A 22,747-nucleotide genomic window follows, 5' to 3' on the forward strand; every position below is an offset into this window, starting at 1 on the left:
CCTAGGAAGTTAGCATGAGTCAGTCTACCAGGTGTCTGATTAAGGCACAAATGCACATCTACTGAGGCATCAATAAGAACGTAAGCTCTATGTGGGCTGGGAGTTTGTCTTTTTCTCTGCGGAATCCCCAATACCTTAGGGCAGTGCCTGGTCATGAAGGCACTCAATAAATTTTTGTTTAATAAATTTTATTTTTATTTATTTATTATTTTTGGCTGTGTTGTGTCTTCATTGCTGCACGTGGGCTTTCTCTAGTTGCAGCGAGCGGGGGCTACTCTTCGTTGCAGTGCGCGGGCTTCTCATTGCGGTGGCTTCTCTTGTTGCAGAGCACGGGCTCTAGGCGCACGGGCTTCAGTAGTTGTGGCTCGCGCGCTCTAGAGCCAGGCTCAGTAGTTGTGGCTCATGGGCTCTAGAGTGCAGGCTCAGTAGTTGTGGCGCACGGGCTTAGTTGTTCTGCGGCATGTGGGACCTTCCCGGACCAGGGCTCGAACCCGTGTCCCCTGCATTGGCAGGCAGATTCTTAACCACTGTGCCACCAGGGAATCCTGGCACTCACTAAATCTTTGATGGACAGATAGGTGGGGTTGCTGGGCCTACAAAAAAACCCAGACTAGACCTCAAGCCATAAGATCCCACCTGCCCCAGGCAGCCAGCACCCCTTCCACCCTCATTCCCTCTATCTGGCTCTGCCTTCTCCAAAGAATACACAGTGTAAAAATAAGTGCTGACCAGTGTAGGGGAGTAAAATTTCCACCCCAAAAATGTCTCTTCGACATGTGGATTATTTCAAGTTGAAAATAAACAAGACGCAAAAGACTCAAAAAAAAAGAAAAAAAGAAAACCTTTCTTTTTACCTCCTTAACTGCCTAAAGAATGTAGATAGAAGACCTGTTGGGGCATGGGGGGAGCTATCACCATACACAACTACTGTATGAACTAGATGTGGAGACAGGAAGGAACCTAGCAAAGTCTGTTAGTTAAAATTTCTCTTGGTGTCCCAATGTCTGTGTGGCCCCGTAAACATTTGTTTACCAAACATTTGCTTTTCCATCTCCAGGTCCGAAACCACTACCCCCAACATCCTCTTCTGTCTTTAGCTAATGGTGGTGTTTAAGGTGAGGGCTTCAGACATTTTGGTGAGTTAGTCAGTTTCCCTAGGTCTCTCCCATATATACATGTCATTAAACTTTGTTTGATTTTCTCCTGTTAATCTGTCTCATATCAATTTATTTCTTAGACTAGCCAGAAGAACCTAGAAGGGTAGAGGAAACTATCTCCTCCCCAACACCAGTAAACAGGTGAAAATAATCCAACATTTCATTAGGCCCCAACACCAGCCTCCTCTCTGAATAAACCCTTAACCAATGCAGAAAAGTATTCATCAATTTTTCCCACTAGATAAGCCGCCTCAAGAAGAGACACAGGGCTTCCCTGGTGGCGCAGTGGTTGAGAGTCTGTCTGCCGATGCAGGGGACACAGGTTCGTGCCCCGGTCCGGGAAGATCCCACATGCCGCGGAGCCCGTGAGCCATGGCCCCTGAGCCTGCGCATCCGGAGCCTGTGCTCCGCAACGGGAGAGGCTGCAACAGTGAGAGGCCTGTGTACTGCCAAAAAAAAAAAAAAGAAGAGACACAGATGACAAAAAATAAAGCGGCCGGCCAACTGGGCCAGAAGGAAACACGGCAGCTCTTGGCAGCGTGGGTTTCCTCTGAGAGCTCTGGGACTTCTGGTTGGAGTTTTCAGTTTTTCATATATGGGTATCAACAAGTCACAGCGTAATGGAAACTCATTCTTCCCCTCTGCCTATGACACAGGCAGCAAGAACCCCGGGTGCAATTCAATTCCATCACCGATTAGCTATTGTGGCCTCTAGCAAATGACTCAACCTCTCTGGGCCTCGTTATCTTAACAGAGAACTGTTTTGAGGTTTGAATGAGCTCGTACATGAGAAGTCCTTCACAGTGTGGGTAAAATATTAGCTTTCTTCACTTTCGAAAAAGAGTGCTTAAAAGGTCATGTGGAAGTTGGGGAACAGAAACTAAGGAAGTGATGCTGCCACAACCCTGCAGCAGAATCCATTCTCCACTTCAGGGCTGCAAACATCCCAACGCTCTAAATTCAGGGCTGTCCCCATGGAACAAAGCAGACAGCAGAAAGGGCCAGAGCCTTTACAGAAGGCCTACCCCCTCCCCTCCACCAACCCTGCAAGAGAAAATGGCTGCAACAAAATGAAATGCTGATGAGTCAGAAAGTCCAGCATTTCTTCCTTCCACAAATATTTACTGAATGCTTACCATGTGCCTGGCCCTGTGGTATGTGGTGAGAATGCCACAGGCTTCCTCTGTGTCCTGACACCCTTCTAAGGTCAGTCCCTCAGTGATTAGCATTAGGTCCTGGGCAAACCCCACAAGGAGGCCAAGGGCACTCGCTAATCAATAGGACAGAAACAGACCCTGTGCAAGAGCAGCTGGGTGTTACTTGCCAAGGTGCCCCTCCCCCCACCATGGGAACAAATGATTCAGGGTGAAGTAGCCTCATGCCCAGAAAATTTATGAGACTTCAAATGTTTCCCAGAGCCTTATATAATTCTTTGCAAAACTGTCTCATACTTGTGAGAAAGCCAAAAGGAGAAATAATTTAAGCAAGTGTTTTCCATCAGTATATTCTTTTTAGGGAAAGGAAGAATTAGTCCTGAGGGCAAAATGAAACATGAATATGCTGAAAGTATTTGTCTATTCCTGCATGTATTTGGCTAGAAGTAGAAATTTACATAATACAAAACAACAGAGCATCAAGACACTAGACAAACAGAACATGAAGCAAGGTTTGTTGAATGATCTTAAGACCTTAAGCTGTGATTGGTTGTGGCTTTATAAATCAGAAATTTAAGTCAGGAAAAATAATGTTTCTCCATGGTACAGCCTAGTTTCCAACCAATCTGATGATTCTTAGATCCTCCAAACAAATCCTACTGGGAAAATTCTGAAATCCACTGTAGCAGTAGAAGTCAGAAGCAGGTTAACAAAATGAATGTGTACAGCCAGCCAGGCCAGCCAGAATCTCATTAGCAAAAAGAACACAAAAGCAAAACAAATACTGTATCAACTCTTCCAAAGTAAGTTGGCAAAAAATGGTATCTGAGAAAAAAAATAATAAAGGAAATATGGTTTGGAACACTATGCAACCATTAAAATTCTATGCAACCTGTTGGCATGAAACATTGTTCACGACAAATTACGTAAAGAGAGAAATTACAAACTAATATGTATAGGTGATCCCACTTTTGTCAGTATTTATTCACAAAAAATACTGTAGTATTTTTTGTCAATAGTGTAGATGGATATGTGTTTATTTCCTTTTATCTACACAGATTCACATATACTCAAAAGTATAGAAGGACAGTCACTTCACGGTTATATGAGTTTCCTATTACTGCTACAACAAATTACCACAAGCTTGGTGGCTTAAAACAACGTAAATTTACTCTCATAACTCTGGACTCAAAGTCTAAATTCAAGGTATTGGCAGGGATGTGTTCCTTTTGGAGGTTTCAGGAGAATCTGTTTCCTTGCTTTTTCCAGCTTCTCAAGGCCACCCTCCTTCCTTGACTTGTGGCCCTTTCCTCCATCCTCTAAGTCAGCAGTGTAGCATTTTCTCCTCTCTCTGGTCTCCTGCTTCCCTCTTGCAAAGATCCTTGTGAGTACATCAAGGCCACCTGGATGATCCAGGATAATCTCCTCATCTCAAGACCATTACCTTAATCACATCTGCAAAGTCTCTGGGGATTAGGACATGGACATCTTTTGGGGCCGATATTCCACCTACCACATGAACAATGGTTATTCCTGGGTGGTGAGATTATGGGAGATTTTTGTTGTTGTTGATCTCTATTTTCTTATTCTAAAGTCAACGTATATTATTTGTGTAACTTTTAAAAAGAAGTTTGCTGTTTGGGTGACAAATATTCTAAAACTGGATTAAGGTGATAGTTGCACAACTCACAACATTTATTAAAAGTCATTGAATTGTATACTTAAATTGGGTGAATTTTATGGTATGTAAATAATACCTCGATAAAGTGTTAAAAACAAAAACCAAAATCTAATGCACAGTATAGTGAATATAGACAACAATATTGTCTTATAATCATCAAACTTGCTAATTATCAATTATTCCAACCATCAAAAAGAAATGATAATTATGTACCATGATAGAGGTGCTAATTATCACCACAATGGCAATCACATTACAATATATAAATGTATCAAAATAACATGTATACCTTAAATGTACACAAGGTTATATGTCAAATATATTTCAATAAAAACGAAAAACAGGGCTTCCCTGGTGGCGCAGTGGTTGAGAGTCCGCCTGCCAATGCAGGGGACACGGGTTCGTGCCCCGGTCCGGGAAGATCCCACATGCCGCAGAGCGGCTGGGCCCGTGAGCCACGGCCGCTGAGCCTGCACGTCCGGAGCCTGTGCTCCGCAAAGGGAGAGACCACAACAGTGAGAGGCCCGCGTACCGGGAAAAAAAATAAAAACGAAAAACAGAAAAAGGGGGGTTGCGATTTACTTTCAAATGGCTCAACGAAGAAAAAATGTACTGTAGTTATATATATAAAGCAAATATAGCAAGATGTTGACGACTGGTGAATCTAAGTGGAGTTCACTGTACAGTTCTTTCAACTTTGGTGTAGGTTTTAAATTTTCCAAAAGGAAAAGGAAAACGGGCAGGGGGAACAAGGAGTCATGACAGAGCATCTCTAGAAACTAGAGTTATTTGAGTATTCGAGTCTGAAGCTAGACTAGCTTCTAGGCTTTGCCAGAGGCCCTGGTTCCAAGCAGCGTGGAAGCATCAGTTAGTGCCTCTCTAAGGCAGTCTTAGAAGGCAGCCAGCGCTTACCTCTTCCTTCCTCGCCATACCCCAGGTGAGGGGGGACCACGATCCTCCTCTTCTCTCCAATGCAAACGCCGAGTAAACCTTCATCCATCCCAGCAATCACGTAGCCCTGCCCAATGTACGTGTCAAAGGTGCGGTTCCGCGAGTAGCTGGGAAAGAGGAAAAGAGCTTGGTCACGAGGAATACCGCAGCAGCAGTGTAGCTGGTACCATGAGGCAACAGAGCGCAGGGGCCTCCAGACTCCAGAATAGGGTGAACCCTAGAATCTGAGTACAAGCCAGGAAACACGCTCCCCTGAAATGATGAACAAGGATCCACACACTGCGTGGGAGCTGCCGCCTGCACAAACACTCCCAGAAATAAGCCCTCCAGCCCTCTGGTTTGGTCAAGTTATGAATGGGATGCGGGTTACAAGAAGCAATCATGCAGAAATGTAGCTATAATGTAAATCGGACTCTACGCTTGTTGACCATGTCAGGTTAATGAAAAAAGCATTAAGGGCGCCCTTGTCAGAAACTAAGAATTTCTCTGTTATCTCTTGTAAAGAAACAACTTAGAAGTTCTAGAGTCTTCTATTACTCTAACATAAAGTTTCAAATGAAAGCCCAAAAAGGAAAAAAAAAAAAAAGAAACTAAGAATTTCTCTAAAGAGGAGAGTATCTGTATATGTGGGACATGAATATTCAGATTGCCAGAAAAGTAGCATATATACTGAGAGCAATTTAACTCTGCAGTGAACTCGCCCTACTGCAATCCATGCTCACCAAGCTACCACCCGGTGAGTACCTGAATTTCCCAAGTGCCTCTGGTAGGAGCCCCAGGCATTCCACTCAGTGGAGAGATCCAGCCTCTGTATTAATTGCCAATTGAGTCTGATTACTGAGTTTGGAGAAAACAAAGCCTGATGATTCCAGAATAAAATAATAAAACTTCATTTGCCTCTTCAGATACTGAACTCTGAACCACAGTGATCTGTACCCATTACCCACCCCCAGCTGGAGCAGATGTGGCAAAAAGCTTGTCCTGAGAAAGAGCCAGTCAGTTCCACTGTCACCTCATCAAACACAGCCCAAGGATGACTGTGTCAGAGAAGATGGTCAGCAGTGGGACCAGGGAGATGAAAAGGCAGAGCTGTGAGAGGCTCTTCCTCCTCAACACCCCTCAGGGACCACAAAGCCAAGGGGCGTGAAGAAATGATAGTAACAAATGATTCTCCTCATCCAGGAAGCAGATTTTCTACATAATTATCTGTATTTCACTGTATATGTATGGAAGACCTATGAAGTGCATAACTCTGGTTCCCTGTGAAGAGGGGAACTGGGTGATTGAGGGACAAGGATAGGTGAAAAATTCTTCATTGTATATTCTTTTACACTTTTAGGATTTTGAACCATATCAATGTATCACAGTAGGAAAAAACGATGTTTAAAAAGAAAAAGAATATTCTCTATCATACAAACTAAAAAGTTACAATAGCTAAAGGTATGATTGTGGCCCAGAAATAGCTAGATCACTGGAAAAGGATAAAAATTCTAGACCAAGACCCAAAAGTGTATACAAGAATTTGGTACATGATCAATGTCAGATTTTAAATGAGTGAGGAAAATACAGTTATTCAATAAAGGGTGTTGGAGAAACTGGCTAACCATCTGGAAAAAACCATTTAGATCCTTACTGTCATACTGAACACCACAATAAATTCCAGATGGATTTAAGATTGAAACATGAAAGCATTTATAAACACTGAAGAGAGCCTGCAGAAGCTTTTTAATATTTACTTCAAGTGGTGAAAATGGAAGGGGTTGATGTGAAATTATTACATTTTATTAAATATCTTTGCATTGTTTCACTTATACAACAAGAACATAATATTCTTTAAAATAAAAATTCTAATAGAGAATATTTTAAAGGATAAAAAAATAAAGCCATTAGAAGAGCAGGAGGAAAATACAGGTGAATATTTATATACTCTAGGGGAAAAAAAAACAAGTCCAGGGGCAGGGAGAGATTTTTTAGCAAGTTACTCAAGACAGAATATATAAGAATTTACATAAGAATAAAGGGAGCCATAAAGGAGAAATGGAATGTATTTAACAACATAAAAGGTTTATATTTAAACAGATCAAAAATCACAACAACCGAAATTAAAATGCAAATAAACAGGCAGTATGCTTTCAACAATATGCAACCATAAAATTGTTAATATCTTTAATGTACAGAGATTTTAAATTAATAAGAAAAGGACAAATACCAATATCCTCAATATAAAAACAGGCAAATACACAAACAGGTAAATCACAAAAGAAAATATCCAAATAGTCAATAAACATTTGAAAGAATTTCAACCTTACTAGCAATCAAAGAAATTCACATTACAATTATAAAGTTCTATTTTTCTCCTATAAATTGGCAAAGATTATTTTTAAATAATACCCAATGTTGCTGAGTTTGCAGGAAATGGGGTACTCTTAGTGATGTAAAACCTTCCTTGAGGACAGCTTGGTACTTATATCAAAAGCTGTAAAAATACACATAACCTTAAACCTAGAGATTCTTCTAGAAATTTATCCTAAGGAAACAATCATATTATTTAAGATTTAGCTACAAAAATAATTATTGCAGTCCCTCTTAGAACATCAAAAGATAGAAAATAATAGGGATTGATTACTAAATTAAGGCAAACCTATATAATGGAATATTACTTAGCTCTTAGGATGGATTAGACCCCAGTGTACTAAAATGGAAATCTGTTTGAAACCTAAGAAAACTGGTTCCATTAATATGAAAAGAAATCTGGTATCCACTAGAAAAATGGCTTTTCAACTAAAAATAAAATTCCAGGGAATAAAAGACAGAACCAAGATCATATGTGACAAGTAATCACACGCACACACTCTCTCAATTTTTTTTAATAGAAAAAATAAAAACAACTCAAATGTCATCAATGGGGAATGGTTAGATAAATATGGTATATTCACTCAATGAAACACTACACAGACATAAAAAATGATTTCTCTCTACGCATTAATATGGAAAAATTCCAAGGTGAAAAAAAGCAAGGAGCGGGGACTTCACTGGTGGCGCAGTGGTTAAGAATCCGCCTGCCAATGCAGGGGACATGGGTTCGAGCCCTGGTCCAGGAGGATCCCACATACCGCAGAGCAACTAAGCCCATGCACCACAACTACTGAGCCTGCACTCTAGAGCCCGCGAGCCACACTACTGAACCCACATGCCACATCTACTGAAGCCCGTGTGCCTAGAGCCTGTGCTCCACAACAAGAGAAGCCACCGCAATGAGAAGCCCGCGTGCCGTAACGAAGAGTATAGCCCCTGCTCGCCACAACTAGAGAAAAGCCCATGCGCAGCAACGAAGACCCAAGGCAGCCAAAAATAAATTAATTAATTAAAAAAAAAGCAAGGAGCATAATAGTGTATATAGTACGTAGCATTATGTTATCTGTATATGTATATAATACATAATGTTATATATGTATGTATATAGTATTCTATATGCTATATACTATAAAGCGGAGAAAATAATATAACAATTGTATTTGCTTATATCTGCTTTAGGAAAAAAATCCACACATTTGAAGAATAAAAAAGAAACTTATTAATAACAGTGGTTAACTCTAAGTGGCTTGGGGGGAGGGGGATGTGAGGTTGGCAGGGATGGTCGGTACAACACATCTTAATGCATATTTTGTTTTAATTTTGAACCATGAGACTACTGCCTTTTTCCAAAAAAGTCAAATGAAAAATTTAAAAGAAGGGATCCGCGGAGTGGTAAGAATGAATTATGCAAATAAAATTATACCGTATAAAAATTCTGTAATGTTTCTGGGTGACTAACTAAACGAGAAGTCTCTTACCTCAGAGAAACAGGTAGATTGCTGTCACTACTTGCTTGCTCTATAGGAAGCTAAAGGAATCCAAACAACACATGCCACCTGAATGAGCAACGCATACCAAACACCTGTTGCCTGCTCACAACTGCAGGCTAAGCCTGATAAACAAAGCTTTGAATAACAACAGGCTCCGCCCAGCATCCAAACAGTCCCTGCAGCAGATAAACCATGAAAGTTTGCAAAGTGCTTCTGCCTACCTTCTCTCTTTAATCTAACCATCTCTTTGAGAAAGGTGCTAACAACAACGAAAAAACTGAAGCTCAGGGAGGTCAAATGCTATCCAAAGTCACACACCTAGTGCACCACACACAGGGACTGGAATCCAGATCTCCCAGCACCAAGTCTCTTCTCTTCGCATCCTACCGCCTGGACCTGCCTCCTGGTCACTTTCCACCTTGGACCCCAGAGTTGGGTTTATACTTGAATAGCCGAGCACAGTCTAGAGGGACTGTGGGAGTCCAGGGTAAGCCTCTCCTGCTTTCCTGCAGACCCATCTCCCACAGGCCCCAAGGAGACCGTTCTAACAACCTCTGAAGGAATTCAGTATCAGAAAATAGAAACCTATACTGGAGATGAAAATACTAACTCAAAATCAGCACTGACAAGCTATAAACTATATTTAATAAGATGTTCTGGTAAGTGAAGGACCCTGTTGTTTGCTTACCTGGAATCAAAGAATGTACCATCCAGAAGTGTGCCGTTGTAATGATACCTGAGAAAGTCCCCCGTTTGACTTTGCCGCTCACAGTTTTCAGGAACTACCTTATTCTCAATGGAAATGCCATCCTTGGGGTTATGGAGGTCCATTAATGCAACATCAAACACCAGAGATGCCTGCCCAGGAATGTCTTTCCCTAGAGTGGAATGAAGGAAGATGATGAAATCAGGACACAAGATTTAGGAAGTATCAATACTTTAACTACAATTCAACACCCACTACATTGGTGTTACACATTCCTTGAAGTTTCCCAGCCAAGGAAACAAATGTTCTTCCACATCTTGGGTGGTCCCCCATGGTGTCTAACCGTGCTATCTCACGTGGTGTCCAACCGAGGGCTGGCAGGTATAATTTGAAGCCTGACTTCCTCAGAAAAAGGAGCAAACCGATAATAATGACATGGAGAATACTGTGACCACATTTTCTATGCTTGTGCTTGCAAATCAAGGCTCTATGTGAGTGGTTATATACCCACATGCAAACCCAAATACATACCTCTGTGGGTTTCTGTTTGTATATAGATGCAAATCACAGACATTCCACAGCTTGGATCTGGTTCTGGAGAACACTACATAGACTTGTTCTTTGGAACTCACAGACAATTATTTTAAAATTTATTTTATTGAGTACAGTTGTTTTACAATGTTGTGTTAATTCCTCCTGTACAGCAAAGTGATTCAGTTATACATATATATATATATTCGTTTTTTTTAATAGTTCGTTCTTGGAGTATAATTGCTTTACAATGTTGTGTTAGTTTCTGCTGTATAACAAAGTGAATCAGTCACATGCATACATATATCCCCATATCCCCTCCCTCCCATCCTCCCTATCCCACCCCTCTAGGTCACCTCAAAGCACCGAGCTGATCTCCCTGTGCTATGGGGCTGCTTCCCACTAGCTAACTATTTTACATTCAGTAGTGTATATATGTCGATGCTACTCTCACTTCACCCCAGCTTCCCCCTCCCACCCCGTGTCCATTCTTTATGTGTACATCTTTATTCCTGCCCTGGAACTAGGTTTATCAGTACCATTTTTTTTTTTTAGATTCCATATACATGCATTAGCATATGGTATTTGTTTTTCTCTTTCTGACTTACTTCACTCTGTATGACAGACTCTAGGTCCATCCACCTCACTACAAATAACTCAATTTTGTTTCTTTTTATGGCTGAGTAATATTCCATTGTATATATGGGCCACATCTTCTTTATCCATCCATCTGCCAATGGACACCTAGGTTACGTCCATGTCCTGGCTATTATAAATAGTGCTGCAGTGAACATTGTGGTACGTGTCTTTTTGAATTATGGTTTTCTCAGGGTATATGCCCAGTAATTGCTGGGTCATATGGTAGTTCTATTCTTAGTTTTTTAAGGAACCTCCATACTGTTTTCCATAGTGGTTGTATCAATTTACATTCCCACCAACAGTGCAAGAGGGTTCCCTTTTCACCACACCCTTTCCAGCATTTATTGTTTCTACATTTTTTGATAATTGCCATTCAGACTAGCGTGAGATGATAGCTCATTGTAGTTTTGATATGCATTTCTCTAATAATTAGTGATGTTGAGCATCTTTTCATGTGTCCCTTGGCCATCTGTATGCCCTCCTTCGTGAAACGTCTACTTAGGTCTTCTGCCCATTTTTTAATTGGATTGTTTGTTTTTTTGATATTGAGCTCCATGAGCTGTTTGTATATTTCGGAGATTAATCTTTTGTCTGTTGTTTCATTTGCAAGTATTTTCTCCTATTCTAAGAAATCAAAGATGACAAACAGATGGAGAAATATACCATGTTCTTGGATTGGAAGAATCAATATTGTAAAAATGACTATACTACCCAAAGCAATCTACAGATTCAATGTAATCCCTATCAAACTACCAGTGGCATTCTCCACAGAATTAGAACAAAAAATTTTACAATTCTTATGGACACACAAAAGACCCTGAACAGCCAAAGCAATCTTGAGAAAGAAAAACGGAGCTGGAGGAATCAGGCTCCCTGACCTCAAACTATACCACAAAGCTACAGTAATCAAGACAGTATGGTACTGGTACAAAAACAGAAATAAAGATCAATGGTACAGGATAGAATGCCCAGAGATAAACCCACGCATATATGGTCACCTAATTTACGACAAAGGAGGCAAGAACATACAATGGAGAAAAGACAGGCTCTTCAATACATGGTGCTGGGAAAACTGGACAGCTACATGTAAAAGAATGAAATTAGAACACTACCTAACACCATATACAAACGTATATATATTCTTTTTCATATTCTTTTCCATTATGCTTTATTACAGGACATTGACTATAGTTCCCTGTGCTACACTGTAAAACCCTGTTGTCCCTCCATTCCATACACAATAGTTTGTATCTGCTAATCCCAAACTCCCAATCCAACCCTCTACCACCCCACTTCCCCCTTGGCACCCACAAGTCTGTTCCCAATGTCTGGGAACTCACAACCAACTTTTTTTTTACATCTTCATTGGAGTATAATTGCTTTACAATGCTGTGTTATTTTCTGCTGTATAACAAAGTGAATCAGCCATATGCATACATATATCCCCATATCCCCTCCCTCTTGCGTCTCCCTCCCACCCTCCATATACCACCCCTCTAGGTGGTCACAAAGCACCAAGCTGATCTCCCTGTGCTATGCAGCTGCTTCCCACTAGCTATCTATTTTACATTTGGTAGTGTATATATGTCCATGCTACTCTCTCACTTCGTCCCAGCTTACCCTTCCCCTCCATGTGTCCTCAAGCCCATTCTCTACATATGAGTCTTTATTCCTGTCTTGCCCCTAGGTTCTTCAGAACCTTTTTTTTGTTTTAGATTCCATATATATGTGTAAGCATACAGTATTAGTTTTTCTCTTTCTAACTTACTTCACTCTGTAGGACAGACTCTAGGTCCATCCACCTCATTACAAATAACTCAATTTTGTTTCTTTTTATGGCTGAGTAATATTCCATTGTATATATGTGCCACATATTCTTTATCCATTCATCTGTCAATGGACAATTAGGTTGGTTCCATTTCCTGGCTATTGTAAATAGTGCTGTAATGAACATTGTGCTACATGACTCTTTTCGAATTATGCTTTTCTCAGGGTATATGCCCAGTAGTGGGATTGCTGGGTCGTATGGTAGTTCTATTTTTAGTTTTTTGAGGAACCTCCATACTGCTCTCTATAGTAGCTGTATCAATTTACATTCCCACCAACAGTGCAAGAGGGTTCCCTTTTCTCCACACCCTCTGCCGCATTTATTGTTTGTAGATTTTTTGATGATGGCCATTCTGACCGGTGTGAGGTGATGCCTCATTGTAGTTTTGATTTGCATTTCTCTAATGATTAGCAATGTTGAGCATCCTTTCATGTGTTTCTTGGCAATCTGTATATCTTCTTTGGAGAAATGTCTATTTATGTCTTCTGCCCATTTTTGGATTGGGTTGTTTTTTTGATATTGAGCTCCATGAGCTGCTTGTATATTTTGGAGATTAATCCTTTGTCAGTTGCTTCGTTTGCAATACTTTCTCCCATTCTGAGGGTTGTCTTTTCCTTTTGTTAATGTTTTCTTTTGCCGTGCAAAAGTTTTTAAGTTTCATTAGGTCCCATTTGTTTATTTTTGTTTTTATTTCCATTTCTCTAGGAGGTGGATCAAAAAGGATCTTGCTGTGATTTATGTCATAGAGTGTTCTGCGTATGTTTTCCTCTAACAGTTTTATAGTGTCTGGCTTTACCTTTACGTTTTAATCCATTTTGAGTTTATTTTTGTGTATAGTGTTAGGGAGTGTTCTAATTTCATTCTTTTACATGTAGCTGTCCAGTTTTCCCAGCACCACTTATTGAAGACGCTGTCTTTTCTCCATTGGATATTCTTGCCTCCTTTATCAAAAATAAGGTGACCATATGTGCGTGGGTTTATCTCTGGGCTTTCTAGCCTGTTCCATTGATCTGTATTTCTGTTTGTGCCAGTACCATCCTGTCTTGATTACTGTAGCCCTGTAGTACAGTCTGAAGTCCAGGAGCCTGATTCCGCCAGCTCCGTTTTTCTTTCACAAGATGGCTTTGGCTATTCGAGGTCTTTTGTGTCTCCATACAAATTGTGAAATTTTTTGTTCTACTTCTGTGAAAAATGCCATTGGTAGCTTGATAAGGATTGCATTGAATCTGTAGATAGCTTTGGGGAGTATAGTCATTTTCACAATGTTGATTCTTCCAATGCAAGAACATGATATGTCTCTCCATCTGTTTGTATCATCTTTAATTTCTTTCATCAGTGTCATAGTTTTCTTCATACAGGGCTTTTTTCTCCTTAGGTAGGTTTATTCCTAGGTATTTTATTCTTTTTGTTGCAATGGTAAATGGGAGTGTTTCCTTAATTTCTCTTTCAGACTTTTCATATTAGTGTATAGGAATGCAAGAGATTTCTGTGCATTTATTTTGTATCCTGCTACTTTACCAAGTTCATTGATTAGCTCTAGTAGTTTTCTGGTAGCATCTTTGGGATTCCCTATGTATAGTATCATGTTATCTGCAAACAGTGACAGCTTTACTTCTTGTTTTCCAATTTGGATTCCTTTTATTTCTTTTTTTTTCTCTGCTTGCTGTGGCTAAAACTTCCAAAACTATGTTGAATGATAGTGGTGAGAGTGGGCAACCTTGTCTTGTTCCTGATCTTAGTGGATATGATTTCAGTTTTTCACCACTGAGAACGATGCTGGCTGTGGGTCTGTCATATATGGCCTTTATTATGTTGAGATAAGTTCCCTCTATGCCTACTTTCTGGAGGGTTTTTATCATAAATGGGTGTTGAATTTTGTGGAAAGCTTTTTCTGCATCTATTGAGATGATCATGTGGTTTGTATCCTTCAATTTGTTAATACGGTGTATCACATTGATTGATTTGCATATATTGAAGAGTCCCTCTATTCCTGGGATAAACCCTACTTGATCATGGTGTATGACCCTTTTAATGAGCTGCTGGATTCTGTTTGCTAGTATTTTGTTCAGAATTTTTCCATCTATGTTCGTCAGTGATATTGGCCTGTAGTTTTCTTTTTTTGTGACATCTTTGTCTGGTTTCAGTATCAGGGTGATGGTGGAATGAGTTTGGGACTGTTCCTCCCTCTGCTATATTTTTGAAGACTTTGAGAACTCTGTGAAGCCTGTGAAGCCATCTGGTCCTGGGCTTTTGTTTGTTGGAAGATTTTTAATCAGAGTCTCAATTTCAATGCTTGTGATTGGTCTGTTTATATTTTCTATTTCTTCCTGGTTCAGTCTCGGAAGGTTGTGCTTTTCGAAGAATTTGTCCATTTTATTGGCATAGAGTTGCTTGTAGTAATCTCTCATGTCCCTTTGTGTTTCTGCAGTGTCAGTTGTTACTTCTCCTTTTTCATTTCTAATCCTGTTGATTTGAGTCTTCTCCCTTTTTTTCTTGATAAGTCTGGCTAATGGTTTATCAATTTTGTTTATCTTCTCAAAGAACTAGCTTTTATTGATCTTTGCTATCGTTTCCTTGTTTTTCCTTTATTTCTGATCTGATCTTTATGATTTCTTTCCTTCTGCTAACTTTGGGGGTTTTTTGGTGTTCTTCTTTCTCTAATTGCTTTAGGTGTAAGGTTAGGTTGTTTTTTTGAGATGTTTCTTGCTTCTTGCGGTAGGATTGTATTGCTATAAACTTCCCTCTTAGAACTGCTTTTGTTGCATCTCATAGGTTTGGGGTTGTCATGTTTTTATTGTCATTTGTTTCTACATGTTTTTTGATTTCCTCTTTGATTTCTTCAGTGATTTCTTGGTTATTTAGTACCATATTGTTTAGCCTCCATGTGTTTGTATTTTTTACAGTTTTTTTCTTGTAACTGATATCTAGTCTCAGTGTTGTGGTTGGAAAAGATACTCGATACAATTTCAATTTTCTTAAATTTACCAAGGCTTGATTTATGACCCAAGATATGATCTATCCTGGAGAATGTTCCATGAGCACTGAGAAGAAAGTGTATTCTGTTGTTTTTGGATGGAATGTCCTATAAATATCAATTAAGTCCATCTTGTTTAATGTGTCATTTAAAGCTTGTGTTTCCTTATTTATTTTCATTTGGATGATCTGTCCATTGGTGAAAGTGGGGTGTTAAACTCCCCTACTATTATTGTGCTACTGTCGATTTCTCCTTTAATGGCTATTAGCATTTGCCTTATATATTGAGGTGCTCCTATGTTGGGTGCATAAATATTTACAATTGTTTTATCTTCTTGTTGGATTGATCCCTTAATCATTCTGTAGTGTCCTTCTCTGTCTCTTGTAATAGTCTTTATTTTAAAGTCTATTTTATCTGATATGAGAATTGCTTATCCAACTTTCTTTTGATTTCCATTTGCATGGAATACCTTTTTCCATCCCCTCACTTTCAGTCTGTATGTGTCCCTAGGTCTGAAGTGGGTCTCTTGTAGACAGCATATATACGGGCCTTGTTTTTGTATCCATTCAGCCAGCCTGTGTCTTTTGGCTCGAGCATTTAATCCATTTACATTTAAGGTAATTATCAATATGTATGTTCCCATTACCATTTTCTTAATTGTTTTGGGTTTGTTTTTGTAGGTCTTTTCCTTCTCGTGTTTCCTGACTAGAGAAGTTCCTTTAGCATTTTTTGTAAAGCTGGTTTGGTGGTGCTGAATACTCTTAACTTTTGCTTGTCTGTAAAGGTTTTAATTTCTCCGTCAAATCTGAATGAGATCCTTGATGGGTAGAGTAATCTTGGTTGTAGGTTCTTCCTTTTCATCACTTTAAATATGTCCTGCCACTCCCTTCTGTCTTGCAGAGTTTCTGCTGAAAGATCAGCTGTTAACCTTATGGGGATTCCCTTGTATGTTATTTGTTGCTTTTCCCTTGCTGCTTTTAATATTTTTTCTTTGTATTTAATGTTTGATAGTTTGATTAATATGTGTCTTGGCGTGTTTCTCCTTGGATTTATCCTGTATGGGACCCTCTGTGCTTCCTGGAGTTGATGGGCTATTTTCTTTCCCATGTTAGGGAAGTTTTCAACTATAATCTCTTCAAATATTTTCTCAGTCCCTTTCTTTTTCTCTTCTTCTTCTAGGACCCCTATAATTCAAGTGTTTGTGCACTTAATGTTGTCCCAGAGGTCTCTGAGACTGTTCTCAATTCTTTTCATTCTTTTTTCTCTATTCTGCTCTGCAGTAGTTATTTCCACTATTTTATCTTCCAGGTCACTTATCCGTTCTTCTGCCTCAGTTATTCTGCTATTGATTCCCTCTAGAGAATTTTTAATTTCATTTATTGTGTTGTTCATCATTGTTTGTTTGCTCTTTATTTCTTCTAGGTCTTTGTTAAATGTTTCTTGTATTTTCTCCATTCTAGTTCCAAGATTTTGGATCATCTTTACTATCATTACTCTGAATTCCTTTTCAGGTAGACTGCCTATTTCCTCTTCATTTGTTTGGTCTAATGGGTTTTTACTTTGCTCCTTCATCTGCTGCATATTTCCCTGTCTTCTCATTTTGCTTGACTTACTGTGTTTGGGGTCTCCTTTTCGCAGGCTGCAGGTTCGTAGTTCCTGTTGTTTTTGGTGGCTGTCCCCAGTGGGTGAGGTTGGTTCACTGAGTTGTGAGGCTTCCTGATGGAGGGGACTGGTGCCTGTGTTCTGGTGCATAAGGCTGGATCTTGTCTTTTAGGTGGGCAGGACCACGTCCGGTGGTGTGTTTTAGGGTGTCTGTGAACTTATTATGATTTTAGGCAGCCTCTCTGCTAATGGGTGGGGTTGTGTTCCTGTCTTTCTAGTTGTTTGGCATGGGGTGTCCAGCACTGGAGGTTGCTGGTCGTTGAGTGGAGCTGGGTCTTAGCATTGAGATGGAGATCTCTGGGAGAGCTGTTGCCGATTGATATTACGTGGGGCCTGGAGGTCTCTGGTAATCCAGTGCCTGAACTAGGCTCTCCCACCTCAGAGGCTCCGGCCTGACACCCGGCTGGAGCACCAAGACCCTGTCAGCCGCACAGCTCTTTTTCTAGTTTCTGTCCTTTTTCCACACATATAGGTTTTTTCCTTCATATCATTCAGTCTTGCTAAAGTTGTGGGGTCATCTCAGAGATCAATCTGAGTCCCTGTTAATGTTGGAGGGTCTCCTACAGAGGCAGGGGGTGGCTGTGGCTTATTGTGGGGACAAGGACACTGGCAGCAGTAGTTCTGGGAAGTACTCCTTGGTGTGAGCTCTACCAGAGTCCCTCACAACCAACTTTTTTAAAAATAAATTTATTTATTTTATTTTATTTATTTTTGGCTCGTTGGGTCTTCGTTGCTCTGTGTAGGCTTTCTCTAGTTGCGGCGAGTGGGGGCTACTCTTCGTTGCAGTGCGCAGGCTTCTCATTGCAGCGGCTTCTCTTGTTGCACAGCACGGGCTCTAGGCACATGGGCTTCAGTAGTTGTGGCACGCGGGCTCCGTAGTTGTGGCTCACAGGATCTCGAGTGCAGGCTCAGTAGTTGTGGTGCACGGGCTTAGCTGCTCTGTGGTATGTGGGATCTTCCCGGACCAGGGCTCGAACCCGTGTCCCCTGCACTGGCGAGCAGATTCTTAACCACTGCGCCACCAGGGAAGTTCCCCAATTTTTAAAGAGACAAAAATTCAATCCTTTAAGTTCATCCAAAACAAGATATAAGTAAAACTAAAGTTAGCTGAGATAAGAGGGGAAAAAATGGCACCCACAATCCAAAACATAAATAGTCCTCCAATCATTTCTATTTCACTTCAGGATGGTATTGCTTCTCATGGATACTCCTAACAGTGAGGATTTATTGAATATGTGCCACACGATAATCCACATGAAGAGATTATGGGGCACTAGCTCTTCCTGCAAAGATCAACATCAACCAATAAGTAACTCTAAATCCAGGACTCTGGGATAGAAGGAAGTTAGTTACCTGACAAACCACTTACCTCAACACTCTTACTTGCCATTTGTTATGTCATGCAAAGGAGAAGGCCTAGACAAGTGAACCACAGGGCATGCCAAGACTGTGCTCCTTCAACTGGCTCTTTGGCAGAGCCCACCCCTCTGTCTCCTTCCCCTCAGAGGAATGGTGAAATCTGCTGAAAGCAGGCTGCTGAGTCAGCCTCTGGTTCGCCAGGTGTGGTTAATCCCTGAAATGCAGGTGTGGGTGTGGGAGGATTTGTGATAGAATATTAATCTTTTTTATTTTTCTGTATCTTTTAATTTAATAGAAAACAGAAAGCCTTACGGTAACCCCAGGGTTTAAATTTTTCTAGCATTATTATGTACTACCTGAATATTTGCTTCTTTTTATAACAACTTTATTGAGATATAATTCCCATACTATACAATTCACCTGTTTAAATTTATACCTGGATAGCTGAGCAGTGTCAAAGTATAAAGCATTTAAAAATAACTATTTTAAATAAACTATTTATTTAAAATATTTAAATTATTTATTATTTATTTTAAATAAACTATGTATTTAAAATATTTAAATTATTTATTATTTATTTAAAATAAATAAATAACATTCATCACATCGGGCTAGGCATCTAGCTTTACTTCGTACCTCATATGCATGTGGATGATGATAAAAGGATTTGGGAGACAAGGAGAATGAACTTCCATTAGCCAAGGATGAGAGAGTTTGAGTAGTGATAAGAATAATAACATATCTTGGGGAGGGGAGAATTAAGATATATTTGCGGCAGTTACTTTCAAGCTTTATTTTTCCTTTAGCAGGTTTTTAAAGAAACTGTCTGCAGATTCCCAGTAATAAAAGTGGAGGTCGACAGGAGAGAAGGCTCCCCTCTTCTCCTGCTCTGTAGACCTAGAACTCTCAGAAAACATAGCTTGGAAAACATTATATTAGGGGGTTATTAGAAGTCAGGTATCACTGTCAGTAAACTTCTTAAATAGCATCACATTTTCTTTTTTTTTCTCTTTCTTTTCTTTTTTTTTTTTTTGGCCACACGGCTTGTGGGATCTTAGTTCCCCGACCAGGGATGGGACCCACGCCCCTGCACTGGAAACATGGAGTCTTAACCACTGGACCACCAGGGAAGTCCCGAGATGTCTTACTTAAGAACAACAGTGAGGGTCAGATGAATTGGGAGATTGGGATTGACATATATACACTATTGATACTATATATAAAATAGATAACTAATGAGAACCTACTGTATAGCACAGGGAACTCTACTCAATACTCTGTGGTGACCTAAATGGGAAGGAAATCCAAAAGAGAAGGGATATATGTATATATACATATGTATATGTATATACATATACATATATATATGTGTATATATATATATATAGCTGATTCACTTTGCTGTACAGTAGAAGCTAACACAACATTGTAAAGTAACTAGACTCAAATAAAATTTTTTTAAATAAAATAGTGCTAGGTGGAAAGAAAAAGAACAACAATGACCATCAATAGGTGGAGATTTCTGCAACTTACTCATCAGACAGCAAATGATCTAGACTAGCACCGTCCAAATAGAACTTTCTGCAGTGATGGAAACGCTCTGTATCTGCCCTGTCCAGTATAGCAGCCCTTGGCAACAAGCAGCTCTGAAGTACATGAACTGTGGCAGTGTGACCGAGGTACAGTATTTAAAGTTTTATTTAACCTAATGTAAATGTAAATAGCTATATGTAGCTAGTGGCTACCATATTGGACACTGCACGTCTAGACCAAAAGCTCTGGTGGGTTTCACACGGTACGTTAAATTAACCACTGCAAAAGAAATCAAGACAGATGAGAGTGGCTCAAAGAATGAGAAGGACTTACCATCTCCATCTTCTCCATAGGCCAGAAAAGGAGGTATGGTGATGATGCGCTTTTCTCCCACACACATCCCCAGCAGCCCTTTGTCCATTCCAGGAATCAGCCAGCCAATTCCCACATATGTGTCATATGTTTTCATGCGATTGTGACTGAAAACCAATGAGAAATGGGAAAAGTTCCATACCATGAGGGCATTTCCAATTCATCCTTCAAAAGGTTTTTGTTACCCAAAATTCAGCTACCAATGAACTCATACCCATCCCTGGAGAAAAAGCATGTATACATCTTTGTTCCCAATCACAGAGCAGTTGGGAATGAATCCCTTTTCTGATTTCTCCATGGGCATAAAAAAGCGGATGAGAGAGAAAGAACTAAGGGGCATTTCAATGATACTACCATGAATGGCGGGACTTACCTCGAATCAAACAGTGTCCCATCCAAGAACGTTCCATTGTAGTGGTACCTAACAAAATCAGACACCTGGATGGTCCGAGGGCAACTGGGGGGCTTGAAGTAAGTGTGAATCTGAACCTGATCTTCCGAATTCCAAATATCCATCAGAAGTACATCAAAATGAAGCACTGAATCTGGGGGAATCACACCAGCTAGAAAATAAAGAGAGTTCACACTGAGAAGCTGCTGCCTTTTGGGCCAGACAAATAAACACCTAGGATGCTGCCAAGGTGAATGGAAGCCAAAAGGGCTCGAGAGGTCACATACAATTCCAAAATGAACCACATTCCTTCCTTTTTTCCAAATGAAAAACAAATTTTTTTGCCGCACCCTGTGGCTTGCGGGATCTCAGTCCCCTGACCAGGGATTGAACCCAGGCCATGGAATTGAAAGCCCAGGATCCTAACCACTAGGCCACCAGGGAACTCCCTCCAAATGAAATTTAAAGAAAAGAGAAAAAACACAAAAATTTCCTCTCAGCAAGGATAACATTCAGTACACCTGTGTTAATAACACTTCTTTCATATCTAGAATAAATAAACTCTTAAGATGAGATTTTAGCTGTGTGTGTGTGTGTGCTCACAGCTTCTCATTTTCCCCTACCCGAAGCTTCCGAAGACTCTAGTCTGCCTGACTGAAGAGCCTGCAAATGTTCTGGTGGTTTCGGCAGATGTGTTTACAAGCACAGAACAAACACTTACAAACTCCTTCACTTCCATAGGCCAGCTTTGAGGGGATCTTCACAAAACGCCTCTCATTTACACACATCCCGACCAGAGCTTGGTCCATTCCTGCAATCAGTTGTCCTTTTCCCACAAACACGTTGAAAGTGGAGTCTCTGTCATAGCTGAAGACCCAAAAGGTAGGGAGAGAGAAGGAAAAGTATGAATAATCCTTCCCTTAATGAAACTAACCTGTAAAAATGTACCCATGGACAGAGTGAGGTCACTGCAAAGTAAAAAGCCCACAGAGAGGGCTTCCCTGGTGGCGCAGTGGTTGAGAGTCCGCCTGCTGGTGCAGGGAACACGGGTTTGTGCCCCCGTCCGGGACGATCCCACATGCTGCGGAGCGGCTGGGCCCGTGAGCCATGGCCGCTGGGCTTGCACATCCGGAGTCTGTGCTCCGCCACAGGAGAGGCCACAACAGTGAAAGGCCCGCGTACAGCAAAAAAAAGCCCACAGAGGAGTTACTGATGCAGGAAATATCTTCATTGGACAGTACTTGCAGGGTTGGAATTTTTTAATTACCTTGAATATTGCCAGCAAATCTAGTCAGATAAGCATCAGCATAACTCTCTCTAGAGAAAAATATATGTTGTTTGTTGTGAAATATCCACCAATTCTTCCATTAAAAAAAAAAAGTTTACTCCATTTCCACGTGATTGGTACCTAACAGCAATATCACAGATACTCATGCGCAAATTAACACTAATTTTCTTTTTTTTTCTTTTAAGTCAATAAGTTAAACAAAGAGGCAGCGTGGTATAGCAGGAAGTGCACTTAAACTCTCTTAATCTCAGTTTCCTCCACTGCAAAATGTGAGTGATGATAATAGCCATCACAAGATCTGTACCATATAACGATGTGAAAAGTACTCTGAAAACCTAAGGGTTATGCCAATATTACCATACATAATTATTGCAGGTGATAGAAAGTCTGATGTGGTCTTTAAATCACTAATACATGTGTTTTAAAGGCTGACTGGTGATGGCCTTAAGTAGGAAAATAAATAATGGAATCATGGCTATGATCCAAGCTCTCATCCTCTTCCATGTCAAACTTAGCAACAGCAAGGGGGTGCCAATTAGGATACTATGCTAGGGGCTTTGGGGGATATAAAAAAGTCCAAGGCATGGACTCTGCCTACAAGTACCTTACATACTGGCAGAGACACCTACAGAGTTTTAGACACTGTGTTTAAGAAAATGACTACAGAGCTTGGTTT

General features: G+C 40.3%; 1 protein-coding gene across 3 annotated transcripts in view; it reads right to left on the reverse strand.

Annotated features, from left to right (window-relative positions):
- FKBP9 (FKBP prolyl isomerase 9) overlaps positions 1-22,747 on the reverse strand; it is a 50,567-nt gene that overhangs the window by 14,792 nt on the left and 13,028 nt on the right. For all 3 annotated transcript variants that reach the window (XM_082662093.1, XM_082662094.1, XM_082662095.1), the window contains 5 exons: positions 21,505-21,650; positions 20,766-20,955; positions 20,354-20,499; positions 9,477-9,666; positions 4,905-5,050 (listed from right to left, as the gene is read on the reverse strand). In XM_082662093.1, the coding sequence (XP_082518219.1) occupies positions 4,905-5,050; positions 9,477-9,666; positions 20,354-20,499; positions 20,766-20,955; positions 21,505-21,650 (818 nt within the window). The remainder of the gene's footprint in view (positions 1-4,904; positions 5,051-9,476; positions 9,667-20,353; positions 20,500-20,765; positions 20,956-21,504; positions 21,651-22,747) is intronic.

The sequence above is a fragment of the Grampus griseus genome (assembly GCF_964374135.1).
Source record: "Grampus griseus genome assembly, chromosome: 9".
Lineage (NCBI taxonomy): Eukaryota > Metazoa > Chordata > Mammalia > Artiodactyla > Delphinidae > Grampus > Grampus griseus.